Genomic DNA, 19,285 nt, shown 5'->3' on the forward strand with positions numbered 1-19,285 from the left:
GGTTGGATTACACGTTTTAGGATTCCTGGCATTGGGCAGAGGTGTGTGATTTTTGGTTCAATACAGGGTGTTTTGTACTTGGGTGGGGGGTTTGTCACAAACTCTGCCCAAGTCCAGCCATGAATTATTTGTAATTCGTGCATGAGTTGGGTTTCGTGCGGTTTTGGCTCAGATGGGTGCCTATACAGTGACTCGGTGTGTGTCCGTGGCTATGGACAGCCAATCGCGGGAGTGTATTCACGCACGTGGGGTTGCGTGATGCGTGAACGAGTCACAGGCTCGAAGGTCACTGCTGTGTAAAACTGTGAAGAGAACGGATGGTTGATGTGAATGCTCTATCCGGCCGACCGGCGTGTTGATGTTTTATTCGACCCCGGAGACAAGTTGTGTTCCAGCTGTCTTGGTGTGGCTTCAAGGGTTCTACGGGTGGTCAGTCCTCGAACGGCAAGGTGTGGTGAAATTCTGTAGTTTTTCTCTCCTTCCGTGCTCAGGGTCAAAATTTGTTGGTTCGGTAGTGTTTGTGTATGAGAGAGTTTTAGTTTTTTAGTTTCCTGGGTTGGTGTCATTTTATGTGTAGGGTGTCGGGGGTAGAAAGGGGAGAGGGAAAATGGGAAACAAGGGAAAGGGGGTGGACAGTTTTTCATTGTGCAAGAAGTAGGAAGGACGAGAGAGGGAATCTAAATTTGAAGATAAATGGAGTCCCCTTGGCACAAAGGACCTGTGCTGAAATGGCTCAAGCACAAGAAGTGGGGAGAGCGAGGTGGCTGGTGGAAAGAAGAAAAGAGGTGTCAGCAGTTACTGCGAGTGAACTCATGTGTGGGAAGGATTTATTTTTCTGGAGGGTGTATTTAAGGTAGAGAGCGTTAATTCCAGAGAATAGTCGTGTAGTAGTTGTTAGTGCGGAAATTTGGAGACGAGGTACGGGAGGTTTTAAACGGGAGTTCTCTGTCAAGACAGAAGACGGGGGGTTGGTTGTAAATATGTGACGTCATCACGGTTAGAGAAAGAGGAAAGAACGAGGTGCCACTATGTAATATGACTTAAATTCATAAGGGGTAAGAGAAGTGGCGTTGTTTGTGAAGGGGCTGCTTGTAAATGGTTGGGTCAAATAATGAAATAGGAATTGTTGATTATGGGGGCAGCCATGTTGTATTGACTTTGTGAAATGGGAGTTGTAAATACTTTGTACATTTATATTGATGATGGTGTCTTTACAATTGTATAAAAGTAAAGACTATAATTAGGTATTTAAGGGAGTGAAAATTGTAAGAATTATTACATAATTGGTCATGTTGGGACTCTGGTATTTTGATAATGATGTTGTGGTTAAAGTTAAATGGTAACTTTGACGAGATGGCCAGGGTGGTTAATTAAGTAGTTAATTATGGTAATTAATGAGTAATTAAGTAAAGAGGGGACTTTGAAAGTTGATGAGTATTGATAATTATGGGAAGTCTAATGAAGGAGATATTGTTGTTAGGAGAGTTAATTTGTGGACTTTGTGGGTAAGGGGAGATAATTGAAGTATTGTTGGGGAACAAGTAGTTATACTTGGCTTTGTTCCTACAACAGCGTTCAAGCATAGAAGCGTGGCTGTGGGCGAGTCCAAGCCAGGAGAGACGAACGACACAGGAGACAGCATGAGTTTCCGGGAGAAAGATGCTTCCGACTCGTTACCCGGGAGGAAGGCGTGTTGTTGGTGGAGTGTTTGACCACCGGTGTGTCGCAAGTGTGAGCTGTGGAGGTGAGGTGGCCCACCGTCAGTGAGTAAAGTGGTGGAAGGTGCTGGCATTCTATTGCCACGAGCAGTATGGGCACAAGAATATATTATGGCATCTGTGTGCCTCGAGTTATGCAGCTGTGGCTTCACTAAGCATTGTGACCTATAAGTGAATTTAAACATATTAAAGACATAAAGATTGTGCAAGTGGAAGATTCAACGGGACTAATCTGGAGTGTCTTTATTTTTTATGTTTTGTTTTGAGCGACGTTGATTTTTGTGGATCGGCGAGATGTGAACTGGACTTGGTTGTGAAACGTCATGATCATTACGCGCGAAGAGAAAATTATGTAGTGATATTGTAATTTGTTGCTATGAAGTAAGGTTGTTACGTGGTGAATTAATGTGAATGTGTTATTGATGAATTAATGTTCGTACCATTTATTGTGTTGAAATAAGTGGAAGATTCAACGGGACTAATCTGGAGTGTCTTTATTTTTTTATGTTTTGTTTTGAGCGACGTTGATTTTTGTGGATCGGCGAGATGTGAACTGGACTTGGTTGTGAAACGTCATGATCATTACGCGCGAAGAGAAAATTATGTAGTGATATTGTAATTTGTTGCTATGAAGTAAGGTTGTTACATTGTGGATTAATTTGAGTGTGTTAGTGATGACTTAATGTTCGTACCATTTATTGTGTTGAAATAAGTGGAAGATAATTGAGAGTCTTGTTATTTAAAGTTAAGTTAATTAGTATTATTGGTGGCTGGGCCTACTGGTTTCATGTGTAGCTGCGTTTGGCGTTGATCGTATGCATCAAGGTTGAAGGCAGTGTAGCAATAAACGTAGGTAGTCCCTATCACGAGGTATTAGTGTAAATGTAAGTTAGAAATAATAGTTAGTTAATAAATAACAGGGTTAATTGATTACTGTAGGTGAAGATAAGCGGATTTTGAGTTGAGATAGATTTATAAAGAGACTTCTTGACTTTTCGGGATCAGGGAATTAAGGTGGTAGGTGGTAATATTTAGGGATATTTACAGTTCTTTTAGTATCAAGTTATAAATTCTTATAGCCAATTTGTTTTGTTAAACTTTAAGATAATTCTTCCTACTTCATCTATCTTTGATTTTGAGCGATTGTGATTGGGTGTGAATGTGAATGCGGTGATGTCGTGTGTGTAAATAATAAACTTTGGTTTGAATGTTGCCTGGGTGTGGAGTCAGTGATTAGAGTAAGAGTGGTTGATTGTGTCTGAGTGTTTTGTACGATAAAAGGTATTCCTATACCTCTCCCAAAACTTAGGGGAGTTACAATAAGGTGGTGAAATATGGCAGTGTAGGGGGGCAGTTGATCCCTCCTTTCAAACGGCTGTGTCTGACAGCAGGGGGGTCTGGACTCGTCTTCAAAGAGAAGTTGGACAGTCCTGGGAAGGTCTACTTGGCTATGTCATGAAGGCAGGGAGTTAGTTACTTCTGTGTTAGTGCGTACACTCTCGCATGTAGGATTTGTGGTTGATATTGTTCGTTTTGGTTTCAATTCACAAACATCTAGATTACTGATTGATTGATTGATTGACTGACTGGTTGATTTATCGATTGATTGAGTCATTAAGTGAGTGAATAAATGATTGATTAACCTCGAATGACTTATTCATACATTGATTCATTCTTGACTATCTGGATCCAGAAGGAATACTTTATTTGAGTACATATAAAAGGAGATTATTATTTTCTATCATAATAAAATGGAGACAATTTAGAAGAAAAACATCTAGTATCACTGAGAAAAATCTTTTCTGATGCTTTGGGCCATTTGTTTTCTTTTCAGTAAAGTACTGTTCGATACTGCTCTGCTATCGCGGATCTGTTCATTTGACATGAAAATGTAGACAATCAGACCTAATCATGCGTAAAAAGGTTAATCAGCAGGAGGCACTTCGCGCTTAACTGCACCACTAAAGGCTAATGTCTCGTCAGTAGAAAGCGACAAGGTGTACACATACACCCGATTCGTATAATTTCGGGTTCCGATTTCTAACTTGAACGTGTATTCGTTCCGGTAGCGAGATCATGTTTTACTGGTATTGATTGGGCTGTCCTGATTTTGAACAGTCAGTTATGGAATCCAGCGAAATATATCTATGGCAAAATACGTCAAAGAGCTATAATTCTCCCGACACATTTTCGACAAATGAATATGATTACTACACCTTTGAGGACAGCAGACACTGGCTCACACGTTGTGTTTAAACCGTATCACAGAGTGGAAATCTCATAGATGTAGTCTATATCTCTGTGGTGGAAATCACGATAAGATCACGATAAGATCATTCATTAAGTCTCCGTGTGTGTGAATGAGTGTATGTGCGCCTTGAGTCGCCTGTTGGTGAGATATGTGCGCGTTACAAATATTCGTATTATTATTATTATTATTATTATTATTATTTAAGTTATTGAGACATCCCAGTGCACTAAGGGATTTATAGAGCAAATCGAGAAAATTCATTATTGAACGAAGCGCATAGCGCTGAGTTCAATAATTATTTTCGAGATTTGCTCTATAAATCCCTTAGTGCACTGGGATTGTTTCAATAACGATATTGTCAGTACCGCCATAGAAAAAAGAAGATTCCAAACGCACACTTTGCTACGCGCATTTGAATAGGCATAACTGTGTGGTCAGGTCGTGTACAGTAAGATCTACTTTTGTGTGGGCCGGTGTCTCAAGTGTGTCGTGCTTTCGTCACACGCATTTTAATTTCTGTTGGTAAATTCCAGTGTAGTGTTAAAGCTGAACAGTGATGATCTTTCAGAGAGACCTCATTTGAACTCTGAGAAAGGACTCTGCTCTTCATTATTTGCGATTCGAAACCTTCAGTCGAGCGTCGATGGATTGACTGTGCGGAGTGACTCCCCTTGAATTGACTACCCCACGAAGGACTCGACTGTTCGCACATTTTCAAAATAAATGTGGCATATATCTCGTGTTGTATCTTCACTCATCGGGGAGTCTGATACTAAATATGAACGGTAAGAATGCTCTGAACCCTACACGTATTATATCCCCATCGTTTTTTCGTTCACATTTGCCCAACATGTTAATTTGCTGAGCGGGGTTTATGTCGTCTGCTACTGCTAGGCTAGAACAATCGAACCACTGCAGTCTGCACTGTCACTGAGTCTGCACGAATAAGGCAGGCTGGTAATAAGTCTTATGGGTTCTGAACCCTACACGTTTTCGATTACGATTGTTCTTGCCTTGAAATAATAATTCGGAAACCATTCATTTACTGAACTGATGCAGTCGTATTTCAGTGTAGTCTGCTAGAGTCGATCGAATCAGTCTTCCAAATGCTGTGTACGTTATCGGAATAACACTTGTGTTTTCTGTTAGCCGCTGGGAATTGTATACTAACTCATCATTTGGAAATGTGGATGATAAGCTACATGCCACTAACACGGCATATTATGAGAAGAATCTATGCAAGTCGGCGAAAATGAGATGAAACACAGCGGCTTCTAGTTTTAGATCACTGGCACTGGCACAGGCACATGCAATCTGTCAGAAAAAAACCACTTCTGCTTTAATTGAGAAGCAGGGAATTTATGGTCATTTGGTATTGTGGAGAATATAAGCTACATGTCATTAATTAATTCTGAGGATGAGAGTACAGTCTCGCTTTGGCAAAGGGCGTAAGAATACGCTCTGTGGAAAAGTTAGCGCACTCCAAGAGTGCGCTAACAGATTTAAGCGCATCGCCATTAGCCAATCAACTGGTTCACATCAGTCATGTGACACCAGTACTTACTGACAATTATTATTATTATTATTATTATTATTATTTGTGCCAAATTTGGAGAGACTGGTTCAACAAACTTTACATATGAACAAATGTCTAGATCCATTAGTCCTTGTCCACTTTCTGTCAGCCCTGTTCCGATCTGCAATCGACTCAGGTTTCGTATAAACAGACATTTTCGTTGGTACCTTCCGAAATAAGGTTATAGTTTGTTGTGGCTGAACAATTACCATTTAGCCTTCCAGGTAGGCACACTTTTTCAAGAGTGGAAACACTGTGCACGGTAAACTTGCACAATTATTCTATCTTACAAATCTGCCTAAATTCACTCTCAAAAAGCTTGAACACAACTACAAAACACGCAAAAGTTAATTCACAAGATTATGACAAGACACGTTTACAATTAGTTTCGATGGAACATTGCTGGTTTCAGCCCGATGAATATCATTAACATAATGACACAACAGAGCTTCGAGGGGTAAGGCGACATGTACACCATTGGCAGAAATGGCAGCACTAAGATTACGGTGCCATTTACACGGAGCGTTTCTCAGTGGTGCTCTCCACCCAAGCAATCACACAGCCGAGTGTTTTCTGTCAACAAGATCGCCGCTACGACTGACAGATCACAAACAGCAATTAGGAACCACAAAGCTGGCTCGGATCCAGCCCAAACAACAGCATTTAAATCACAAAGTAAGGTCACATAGTATAAGCCCTTTAAAAAAGTTACTGCCACTGACTGCAAAGAACTACACCCATTTAAGGCTACTGTATCAAAAGAGGCCACGAGCCAGAACTTTCAGGTGAAATTATAAAACAAAATATTTAAAAAAGTCAAATAAATGGCTACCCAATGAGAAAGGAACACAGGGCCCAATACCTCTTCAAACTGGCTATTAACAGATGAAAGCGAGTTATTTTTCGCCCCTAAAAAAAAACAAAGTGAAAAAACAAATGAATTCACACTAATGTATAATGGTCTCACTCTCTGAGCATAATAGCGGTACATGGTAAAACAGGACATACATAAAACCTTTAATACGAGAACAGAACTAAAAGCACTTTGCTCATACCCCCCTGCAGCAGTCTGCTTTCAGAATCAGTTAGCGTAACAGAAATATAGTAAGTTATTCCTAACTTCCAGGACACGACCAGTGTAACGGTGTGTTAGCCACGGACATAAGAAAGCGAATGACTGGAACGTTGTTATACAGACTCCCAAACAGCAAGACTGTTTGAAGTCAAGTATATTCACCAATGAAGGCAACATGAAAGCAATTTACGACGCTGGAGCGAAGAGAAAAATCTGAATATAAAATCTGGTTTGAACCAATAAGGATTAACCACGAAAAAAAAGTCGAAAGGGAGGCTACTCTAGCCATATTTATTTCGCCGCACGTTGCCATGGCGACAAACATGCAGTCAGTAGCTATCCTTACTGCTTATCAACCATCGGCGACGAAAACTATGTTGACAAAAGCTACAGGAGGATTTTAGAGACCATCGCACGAATGAGCGTACAACACATGAGCGTGGGATCATGAGCGTCGGGTCAACATTGCGTTGAAAGGGTATGGTATCCCGTGTAAAAAGTATGGACTGCTGTGAGACCCTCAAAAGAAATTAATCACTTTTCACACCTTTTCCTCTCATAAGATAACGCGTTCGCGTTCAAAAAGTCTCGTAAAACTCCAATGGCTAATGATCAAATTTTCACTTTTGCAACTTTTATTGAGTCTGTCATAAAAGAAAAATGTGATTTTTGAGTACTCCATTGACCCAGCACTTCGACTGTATCCGATAGCTCGTAAAACAACACAGTTCGTGAGAAAGTTCAACACAAGTCTGTGCAGGCAAACACAACACCCCCCCCCCCCCCCCCCCCGAGCCATAGGGACGGTCTACATATAAGGATTTACCACATTTTTTGGCCAATTAGCCAGAGGAATGTTGTAATAGTATATTTAACACTCGCTGGGGGCTCGCGACAACAACAATGGAATTTCCTTGTTTTATAATCTGCGGTGCACTGAATAGTTCTGGGTGGGCGTGTGATTTTGTTTCATTGGATTTTTTCCCATGAGAAACTATAGTTTTGGTGCGCTACATCCTCTCTCCTCCTCCTCCTACACACACACACACACACACACACACATACACACACACACACACACACACACACACACACACACACACACACACACACACACACACACACAGAGAGAATGAAAGAACTCAGACCAACATCCAACTATTCAGCGCAGCCTTTTACTTTTTAAATCTTTCTCCCACCATCCCCCTGATACCCCCCTCGCCGCGCCTCCTCTTCCCAACGTAACATAACAGCTGATTTTTATCTTGACATCACATCGATCTACAGCTTGTGAGCAGACACAGCGTCTATTGACCTCCAGATCCCACCCTACACCCGACTCATAAACTCTATAGTTAACTAATTTCACACCAACTTGGCCGCGACGGTCAAACCAACAGCTCACCGAGTGAGACCCAAACAAACAACGCCGTTTCCGACTCTGTACGTCAATCCGGGTGGGGGTCAACATCAGCGCTAATCCCACCCGGCTTTATAGGCAGGGGTTCGCGGGAAAGGCGGATCATACCCGGTCCTTGACAGCGCACTGGGTACCGGAAGCTGCCAAAAGATGCGTCCCTTTCAGTCACACCTGCACTAATCCCGAGGTGTTTACGGACACAGTGGCCTGATCGCCATTTGCAGAATCATTGACGCAATGTTCACGCAACAGTTCCGTTGATAGGATTACTGACACCTGGGACTGCGGTTAAGCCGCTAAAGATACTGAGTTCTCACGACCTCTGAGATTTTTCATTTAAAGATACAATTCTCCTGTCATGTGTGCTGACAAGAAATTCCGATTTGAATGAAGACTTGGGTTTTCTGCCGATGATGATTTTCTGCCCGGGATATTTTTCACTCACGCGACTTATACTTTTACAATACTGTGTACATGGTACAACAGCTGAATTAACAACATGTCTAAATCGAGTCATTTGGTCACTTGCTTAAACGTGCAGTACAAGTAGAGGCCAAAGAGTAGGCCTAGGTATACTGCATCATTAAGCATTGTTCTAAATGTATACATATATCACCCGATGCAGTAAATTAAACGAGACGTTTCTGTAGTAAATACACGATTATTGTGGTTACAAACGGTAAGGTGTCGCGTCGCGTGCGGATAAAACGACCACGTGGTTATGCACATAACTTTGTACGTACACAATGGGAAGTCAAATTTTAGTTTTTATTGTCTTCATGCGATTCTGTTTAGACCTAACCTCTCTTGCCGTCGACCCAGCGCTTTATCACGACGTTAACACTAAAACAGTAAATGTAAACATAACCAAACTGACTTGGTGCAGAGTGAAACAAGACGCTGTTCACAGTAACACCATCATACGTGCCCACCATCAGACGTGCCCACCATCAGACGTGCCCACCAGAAGAAGCAACAAACAAACACGAACTCACAAAAACACAGACACACATAGACATACACACACACACACACACACACACACACACACACACACACACAGTCATAGACACACACACACAGACACAATCGTACAAAAATGTTAAAAAAAAGTTTTAACGAGTTCTAATCATGACCTTGAAGCAAGGCTAGCATGTTCTTTCGTTCTTTAGTTCTTTCCATGCCGCGTAATGCATAAATAATTGCCTTGCAAAATAATGTGACTGATCCCATTTCAGAACAGCATGACCCTGTCGCTCCCCAGTCTGGAGATATCGAGTAACCCCGTTCCATTATACATGTAGAAGCAAGGTGCTGATTCCGAATGCAGATAATTATAGGCAAAAATAAGAGAGAGAGAGAGAGATTATGGAGAGAGAGAGAGAGAGAGGGAGAGAGAGAGAGAGAGAGAGAGAGAGAGAGAGAGAGAGAGAGAGAGAGAGAGAGGGAGAGAGAGAGAGAGAGAGGGAGAGGGAAAGAGAGAGAGGGAGAGGGAAAGAGAGAGAGAGAGAAAGAGAGAGAGAGAGAGAGAGAAAGAGGGAGAGAGAGGGAGAGAGAGAGAGAGGGAGAGGGGGAGAGGGAGAGGGGGGGCAGAGAGAGGTAGAGAGGGAGAGAGAGAGAAAGGGAGAGAGAGAGAGGGGTAGAGGGAGAGAGAGAGAGATAGAGAGAGATAGAAAGAGAGAAAGAGAGATGGAGAGATTGAGCGAGCGAGAGAGAGAGAGAGAGAGAGAGAGAGCGAGAGAGGGGGGAGAGAGAGAGAGGTAGAGAGATAGAAAAAGAGAAAGAGAGAGATAGAGCGAGAGAGATAGAGCGAGAGAGATAGAGCGAGAGAGAGAAAGAGCGAGAGAGAGAGAGCGAGAGAATGTATGTGTACGTGAGTCCGGGGGGGGAGGGGGGGGGAGAGACAAGCTAATAATGAAACATAGGTTGCTTGTTTTGGGAGTGAATGCAAAGAGCAAGTCTCGTGCAATTTAACAAAGCAAATTGGACAGCGTCGGCTCCAATTACCATCACCTCGACACACACAAACGAATGAATTTTGAACATAAGACAGACGAGAATCTGCACACACAAAATCGACCCATAAAAACGGGCTTGTGTGACACGTTTTATGACTACAGCAAGTTCAATGTATGCGTTGACGCCAGAAAAAAAGGGGTTAAAAATCCTCCTTTGACTTGATGAAAACCGCTACACCGCGAAATTGGCAACTGACCCCCCATCCCTTTGCAATAACATTACCCCCTCAAACATTTTCCTCATACAATTCCACTCTTCCGTCCCTCAGCTTCCAATTTCTACATCTGCAACGTGTTTTGCCCTTTTCAAGCAGGTCATTTTCTTTCTGCTTCGAAGGGCAAACCTCTTTTCATGGCAAGGTTATTACCGGAATCACACCTGACAAAACCTTGCCCGATGCACCTGCCAAGGCGGGGGCCACGAATAGTGCATTAAAAAAAAGTAAGGAATTAAAGAATGAAGAAAGAACGGAGGAAGGGAAGAAAGACTACGATACAAATACAGTGCCTCGACCATTTTGGAAACAGCAGGCATATTTTAAGATAAGTCAAACAATCAGTTATGGGTTTTTGTTAGTTGAGTATTTTGTTTGTCTGCACAGGAAAAAGCCCATGCAGGGCTGAAGAGTGCAGGAGACAACGCAAAATACAGACAGTGTACAAGCCTGTGCACTGGAACAAATAGTATGCATGAACAACAAAAGTATTGTACTCACTTGCCCAACGGGTTTACACTGGCGTCGATCACACGAAGATATTTGCAGCATTTTATGTTATCCGGTACATCGATAATCCCTGAAAGCATAAGCAGAATAATTATGCGAATAATCATGAAACGTCTATAGATATAAAAAAATATATATAAAAAAACTTTTTTCCTTTCAAGCGTGAGGTACTATATTATGAGATTTTTACTGTGTTCTTAAAATTGCATGGTTGACTCTAATAATTATGTCTCATTAACATGATAATCAATTAAATCAATGTCATCAGAGGATCTGGATACAGCCCACTCCAACGAATCAAATCTCGATTTGTTTATGTTGACAATATATACTCTCCCAAAAAAGAAACTTGACACAAGTAAACATTGATTTTTTCAAATATGTTAAAGGAAAGCACCAACATTCAGTTTGAAGTTTTTCAGTTACATTGTTGCTAACCGCTAAACCACAAAAAGAACATAATTGAACCGAGACTTTACTGGGTGGTCGCCCTTTTATTGAATTGCAAAAATCTTGTCTGCACGAAAATCATGCGCTTGGCGCCGTGATGTTTTTGCCTCTGTCTGAGACTTAAGTGCAGAGATGAGAAAGCCATATCAACCGCAATTCTGTGACACTCCCTGCGCCTGCAATTAAGGTGCGGAAAATGCCACGGCTGGCTGAAGCCCAGTGCCATAATGCTAATCACCACACGGGCTCAGGATCGGCATATCAGGGTGCGACAGCTCCGTGAACGTTTCACAATACCGCTACGCATATTCCGGGGGTGACTCTCTCAAAAAAGAAACTCGAAAAAAGAAACATGGCGCCATGCAAATGGTTTTTGTGCAGACATTTTTTTTGCAATTCAATAAAAGGGCGATCACCGAGTAAAGTCTTGGTTCAATGATGTTCTTTTTATGGTTAAGTGGTTGGCAACAATGTAACTGACAAACTTCAAACTGAATTTGAGTGCTTTCCTCCAACATATTTGAAAAAAAATCAATGTTTACCTGTGTCAAGTTTATTTTTTGGGAGAGTATAATGTGAACATTGTCGCAAACGTGCGCGCATTCTGTCTGTCTGTCTGTCTGTCTGTCTGTCTGTCTGTCTGTCTGTCTGTCTCTCTCTCTCTCTCTCTCTCTCTCTCTCTCTCTCTCTCTCTCTCTCTCTCTCTCTCTCTCTCTCTCTCTCTCTCTCTCTCTCTCTCTCTCTCTCTCTGTGCATACTATTCTTTAGCGCACGTTGCCCACATTCCCACGCACTAATGCTCCAGATAGTAGAATACAATCAAAAGGTCATTATGGTGTCGCTAAACACGCTTTGTTACAAGGACACACGGGACAAATATGAAGAGTAAGACAACACTGTGTGTTTACACCGTGGAATATTATACAATACTGTGTGTATACACCGTGGAATATATCTGCCTATCACCCTTCACCTGGACAACGGGCTGTATCTCTATGTGCCTTGTCTTATCTGGGGCAATCGATACGATAATCTGCCTCACGCCCCGGACGCTTTGTACTGCGATAGGCAAACAAAGGGGGAAGATACATAAACAAGCAGCTCTTGATTCTGTAGAGTTTTAGTTTAAGCCAAGGAGGAATATGGATTTCACTTTTTGTTTGCGAATATTTACTCTTCCTTTCTACAGAGCTTAAGATGTCCACGTGAAAATACTCGCTTGTGGAAAGATCCTTAGCAGGGCAAAAGTTCATTTTCATTCAAAATATTTGACCACTTAGCTCTATCGCTGATCCAACATGGCTGTATGTGTCTACAAGATAAAGCGTACTGATAGGCGGTAAAAGACTATTGCTGAGAATGCATGTCGGTTGGATCTTTAACACGTGTAGTAGCAGCTGCTTAAGCTTTTTTCATTTGCACTCACACACGCACGCACGCACAGAGAGAGAGAGAGAGAGAGAGAGAGAGAGAGAGGGGAGAGAGAGAGAGAGAGAGAGAGAGAGAGAGAGAGAGAGAGAGAGACAGAGACAGAGACAGAGAAAGAAAAAAAGAGAAAGAGTGATAAAGGGATAGAGAGAAGGGATAGAGAGAAGAGAGACAGAGAAGAGAGACAGACAGAGAGACAGAGAAGAGAGACAGACAGAGAGACAGACAGAGAGAGAAAGAAAGAGAAAGAGGGAGAGAGAGAGGCAGACAAAACGAAAAACCCACTTATTACTCCAACATAGCTTCTTTAAATAGTAAGCCACGCTCTCAGACAGACCACACACACACAAACAACAACAACAAACACATACCATTTTTGCTGAAGTCCAGTTCCTCCAGATGGTCCAGACTAGCAATGGCGGGCGGGATGTTGGTGATCTCGTTGTCACTGATACTTAGCTTGCGCAGACCGTGGCAATAAAATAATTCCTGCACAAAAGGACAAATATTCTCAGCATAAACATCTCTATCTTGACCGTGGCAATAAAATAATTCCTGCACATAAGGACAAAATCTCAGCATAAACATCTTCATCTTTTTTTCTTCTTTTTTTTCCCTTCAAAGATGTTTTATTCAGGCAATTTTACAATTTGTCATGTGGATATGTGTACGCCTGCATTCTGATTCAGTGTCAGGATTAGACACGCGGGTTATAATCCTGTGTTTGAAAATAGTCCACGCAACATTCAACGTTTCACTCAAAGTAACTAATCACTCCTCGGGACAACCATGGCTTCTCTCCTCTTGGTGAATAAAGGCAAAGATAGTGTTGTCTTCAGAACATTTCTTTCTTCTTTTTCAAGATACTGCTGTATTCAATACATTACTCTCTTCTTTTAAACGTCCGCCGGGAAATTAAACAGTTGACATCAAATTGACACGAAAGCCTGTCCTTAACTGGGCGAAGTCGACTAAGCGAAGTATACTTTGTGAAGCTGGCCGCACGAAGCTCTAGCGCTGAGTTTTCGGTAAAAAGACGGGCGAAGTCGACTAAGCGAAGTATACTTTGTGAAGCTGGCCGCACGAAGCTCTAGCGCTGAGTTTTCGGTAAAAAGACGGGCGAAGTCGACTAAGCGAAGTATACTTTGTGAAGCTGGCCGCACGAAGCTCTAGCGCTGAGTTTTCGGTAAAAAGACGGGCGAAGTCGACTAAGCGAAGTATACTTTGTGAAGCTGGCCGCACGAAGCTTTAGCGCTGAGTTTTCGGTAAAAAGACTTCGGGCTCAATTGAGGACCATGTAGTTCCTGTCAGTCACAAAATATACCTGTAGTTCCTGTCAGTCACAAATTATACCTGTAGTTCCTGTCAGTCACAAAATATACCTGTAGTTCCTGTCAGTCACAAAATATACCTGTAGTTCCTGTCAGTCACAAAATATACCTGTAGTTCCTGTCAGTCACAAAATATACCTGTAGTTCCTGTCAGTCACAAAATATACCTGTAGTTCCTGTCAGTCACAAAATATACCTGTAGTTCCTGTCAGTCACAAATTATACCTGTAGTTCCTGTCAGTCACAAAATATACCTGTAGTTCCTGTATAATAACAAAATATACCTGTAGTTCCTGTCAGTCACAAAATATACCTGTAGTTCCTGTCAGTCACAAAATATACCTGTAGTTCCTGTCAGTCACAAAATATACCTGTAGTTCCTGTCAGTCACAAAATATACCTGTAGTTCCTGTCAATCACAAAATATACCTGTAGTTCCTGTCAGTCACAGAATATACCTGTAGTTCCTGTCAGTCACAAAATATACCTGTAGTTCCTGTCAGTCACAAAATATACCTGTAGTTCCTGTCAGTCACAAAATATACCTGTAGTTCCTGTCAGTCACAAAATATACCTGTAGTTCCTGTCAGTCACAAAATATACCTGTAGTTCCTGTCAGTCACAAATTATACCTGTAGTTGCTGTCAGTCACAAAATATACCTGTAGTTTCTGTCAATCACAAAATATACCTGTAGTTCCTGTCAATCACAAAATATACATGTAGTTCCTGTCAGTCACAAAATATACATGTAGTTCCTGTCAATCCAAAGGATTGTCAAAATGATAGAACTTCGCATGATAATTATGAGGTATCTGTTTATCTCACAATATATATTCGTTTCTACCCTATTTTCCTGAATCAACACACACATATCTGAATGATGATTTTCAGCTGAAAACATGATGAGAATGGAAGTAAGCCAATGATAAATTACGACCTATCCCCTTTCACAAAATGTTTCAGTAATGCATGTTCCTTTATTCAGTGTTTCATGTTTACGCACAGCTGATGCTGTTATCATAATCCTGGACAAAACATCCCGGTTCATAAATATTGAAATAACCTCCACTTTTTACAATGGCTGCCCATGGGTAATAATCTGCAGCCATAAATCCATCGGATTATTTTGGGACATTTACGACCGATCTTTGTGGAGATAGTAACATGAAGTGCCACGGGCATCTTTCTCGCACGAACATGTTTTCTATTCAATATTCAAGAGACCAAGGTCACTATCTTTGATACCCTCTTCGTAAAGTGCCAAAGTAAAACATGTACCACAGGGCCGGACTACCGGGGGGGTTATGGGGGTTGCGCAACCCCCCCCCCCTCCCCCTAGCCTAAACATGTACCTCACTTATCTAAAACATTTTTTATTATTGTTTATTTTATGCCGTTTCATGAAAGGAGCGACCATTTTGCTATCTCAGAATATGACCTACCCATCAGCTTCAGGGGGTGAAGCCCCCTGACCCCCACTGGCAACCCTCCCCCCCCCCCCCTCTTAGCCTAGTCCGGCCCTGTACCAACTTCAGTTTGAATGGATCCAAACATAAAAAAAGCTTGATGTTTATGGTCGAGATAGCTGGTGATATAAAAGTAAAAAAGAGACCCCTGGACAGAAACAAAAAAACTGACGAACGGACGCACTCACACACACACAACACACACCAACACACACACCTAAGCATCACCCCCTCCCCCTCAACATCAAACAACTAATCCAACCTAACCTAACACACTCAAAAAAATCTCCCCCACATACCCTGGGTAGGTCGCGGATCTGGTTGGAGTCTGTGTAGAGCTCCTCCAGGGTGCGTTCATAGTTGAACACATCGCCCGGCACGTCCGTCAGGCTACAGTGTCTGTAGTCAAGCACGCGCACCTCCTCCTCGATCTTGGGACGCAGGCACGGACACTTGCGTAACAACAGCAGTCCCGCCATGGCGCGCTGACCAACACACAAATCAAGCCTACCGGTTAAGCAAGGCAAGGCAATGCAAAATATTTCTGAGAAACCCCTAGGATCACATGAATTTGAAAAAAATACAATTAAACACAACAATAACAAAAATGTAATAATTGGACACAACACTTAGTTATTAATTACCATAAATAGGTTAAACTGAATTAATACCTAATTGATTAAGCAGGGTTGACTTGCAATACATTTTTGTTATGTGAAAGTTGAGTGCTTTAAATGGCGTATAAAATGTGAACAAAATAACATGGGAATGAATGTTTTAATTGGGGTACGAAAGTTGTTGCATTTTTCTGTGCACAGTTTATATCCTGGGACATAGACGACCGAAGACTAATTCCTTCTCGCGTAGACGTCCTGGCCATGTTCACAATCTCAGATCTGCCAAGGCCGTCACATGGGATAAGAACATCCTCTCGACGGGCGCTGTGGCGGGGTGGTAAGACGTCGGCCTCTTAATCGGAAGGTCGAGGGTCCGAATCCCCGCCGCCTGGTGGGTTAAGTGTGGAGATATTTCCGATCTCCCAGGTCAACTTATGTGCAGACCTGCTAGTGACTTATCCCCCTTCGTGTGTACACGCAAGACCAAGTGCGCACGGAAAAGATCCTGTAATCCATGTCAGAGTTCGGTGGGTTATGGAAACACGAAAATACCCAGCATGCTTCCTCCAAAAGCGGCGTATGGCTGCCTTAATGGCGGGGTAAAAACGGTCATACACGTAAAATTCCACTCGTGCAAAAACACGAGTGAACGTGGGAGTTTCAGCCCACGAACGCAGAAGAAGAAGAAGACCCTCTAACTTAATGAAACACATGCCACACAATCTGCAGCCTGGCTGCTTCCTGTGCACACTTGGAGGTTTTTTCTTCTGCAATTAATTTCGCAGATTGACGTAAGGCCCCCCCAAAAATAGTCTGTTTACGGTAACCCGACCGACCCTATTTTTTTCGCGCGACCCTAGACTTTTTTTTTTGGCATTTTGGGAAGAAAAAAAAATCTTTTGGTTTTTTTGCAAAATAACGTAAAAATATGTTTGTTGGGAAGAAAAAAAAATCCCGACCTACCGACCCTATAATTTTGGCCTATGTTACCGTAAACAGACCTTTTTTGGGGGGCCTAAGTGTCACCTTTTGAAACTAATTCAGCGAAAAGTGGATGTTCTGTACTAAAGCAATCAGACTGTTGATTGTTGGTGTGAATCCAAGTGGAAGGATGCTTTTATCCCATATGTACAATTCTGGGCAGCTCTGAGGTGATGTGTTATGCTAGCTTACACGGGAAGGATGGTTGTTTCAAGCGTTGTTAACAAATAACATAGACGACTTGCAACACATGTTTGCGATGTGAAGACATATATCCAATTCATTGACATAAAGTGATAAACGATAAACCAACTGTAAAAAAGCATTTGCAACATTCTACAAAAACAATTATGTGGATTAACTCTAAGCAGTGATGCAGCACAAGCCCAACAGTGACACACGTAAAAATATAAAATTGCAAAAGTCTTAATTCAAAACAGAATACAGAATACAGAATATTTGATTGCCCAAGTTTGGGAATTCTTTTTGACAGATGCGGTTTTCACTCCATTCGCTCTAGCCAAGCACACCCTACATACGCAACTATAGAATAAATAAATAAATTCAACGACATCAAAACCAAACAAATATTATAACAGAAGACCTATTCAAACGTAGTTCGTATGCCTGAACCCCAAACGTAAAAGACCTCGGTCATTCTGCCATAAGTGCATATATAGCGCGACTCTTGCTGCTAGCTTTCCACTGGGAGGAAGCGACCCAAATGTTCCAGCATTGGGATACTAGAGTAAATTAAATGAAAGGAAAGGAAAGGAAAAAACGTGTACAGTCCTAAGCCCTCTTGGCTTTTTTTGCCTTCGACTTTGTCCCATCGGAATTTGGTTGAGGGGGATAAATGTCTCATTGCCTTTTACTCCCAGGTTGAACCCTTAAACATCATTAAACGGTCCACACATGTCATGCATCATAAAACATGGTGTGCGTTTATGTGCAACAAGTGTAAGTAGCCTGAGGGTGTTCGTAACGCTACAGAAAACACGACCTCTGTCACGATGCATAAGAAGCAAATCCTACAAATTGTCTTCAAAAACGAATATTGAATAACAGAACACCTATTCAAAAGTAGTTGGTATGCCTGAATCTCTAACATAAAAGAAACATTAAACGGTCCACACATGTCATGTATCATAAACATGATGTGCGTTTATGTGGAACAAGTGTAAGTAGCCTGAGGGTGTTCGTAAAGCTGCGAGAATCACGACCTCTGTCACGATGCACTGGAAGCAAATCCTACAAACTGTCTTCAATTTTGTGTTTTTACAAGAACTTTAAACGCAGATAGAACAAGAAATTCCTCCGAGGTAGGAAAAACACCCCCGTCAAAGGGAAATAACCTCAGTTGGTGGCAGTGAGAATGGTTATTTCCCTTTGACCATTAATATGTCCCTCTATAAGTCCTTGTATAATTTTAATCCACCAATAACTCCCTAACCGTGTGTTTGACTGGTCCCAATTTTTGTAAGGACCGTCTCAGGAATGTATAGAACCTGTTCACCAAGTTTGGTGACGATCGGTCCGTTCATTCTTGAGATCTATATGCGAACACAAACACACAAACACATCGACCGAATCCTATACACATCCCTATACCGGGGGTGTAAAAAGACATAATCTGTGACGGCCTTGTTGACACACTAGGTTGTACGTGTCCAAAAGGGCTAATCGTCAGAAGGAAAAGCGATCCTTTTAAGACTCATTCAGCGTGGCGAGGAACCTCATACGAGGCTTATTATAACGAGTGGCAATCTTTAATAAACAAAACAAGAATACAGTAATACCTGAATTGTTCGTATGAATTATCAAAGGCTGTCTGCGTTGTGAATGAGGGTTGACGAGGGATACAGACACTCAGTCACGAACTATAGGTCAGGCCGTGTCCCAATATTCATACCCACGCGTATAGCTTTTTCGATAATCTCACGAGTAACTCAGCTGCACATGCTCATGTCTATGAACACACTCCGACTCTGTGAAAAGGGTTATTTATTCAAACGAAGTTCAAGCAAAGGGGATTACTATAAGCCGAATAAATAAGCATATTAAACAACATAATTATGCCTATTGGACTACCGAATCAACACTTACACCACCGCATGCCACATCGACAACGACGTTGACTGATCAAATGTAACAGTGAATGACCTGAGTGAGTAAAGCAGCTCTGGAGCGGCTTGTTTTCTTCTGACCACATGGTTATGTACACACA

General features: G+C 41.9%; 1 protein-coding gene across 2 annotated transcripts in view; it reads right to left on the minus strand.

Moving 5' to 3' along the window:
* The window catches only part of LOC138966117 (leucine-rich repeat-containing protein 7-like), a 138,147-nt gene that overhangs the window by 71,093 nt on the left and 47,769 nt on the right, over positions 1 to 19,285 (minus strand). For both annotated transcript variants that reach the window (XM_070338213.1, XM_070338212.1), the window contains exons 3-5: positions 15,760 to 15,945; positions 13,033 to 13,150; positions 10,775 to 10,853 (exon numbers count right to left, since the gene is read on the minus strand). In XM_070338213.1, coding sequence (XP_070194314.1) covers positions 10,775 to 10,853; positions 13,033 to 13,150; positions 15,760 to 15,939 — 377 coding nt within the window. In that variant the 5' untranslated portion in view covers positions 15,940 to 15,945. The remainder of the gene's footprint in view (positions 1 to 10,774; positions 10,854 to 13,032; positions 13,151 to 15,759; positions 15,946 to 19,285) is intronic.

The sequence above is a fragment of the Littorina saxatilis genome, linkage group LG5 (genome assembly GCF_037325665.1).
Source record: "Littorina saxatilis isolate snail1 linkage group LG5, US_GU_Lsax_2.0, whole genome shotgun sequence".
NCBI lineage: Eukaryota > Metazoa > Mollusca > Gastropoda > Littorinimorpha > Littorinidae > Littorina > Littorina saxatilis.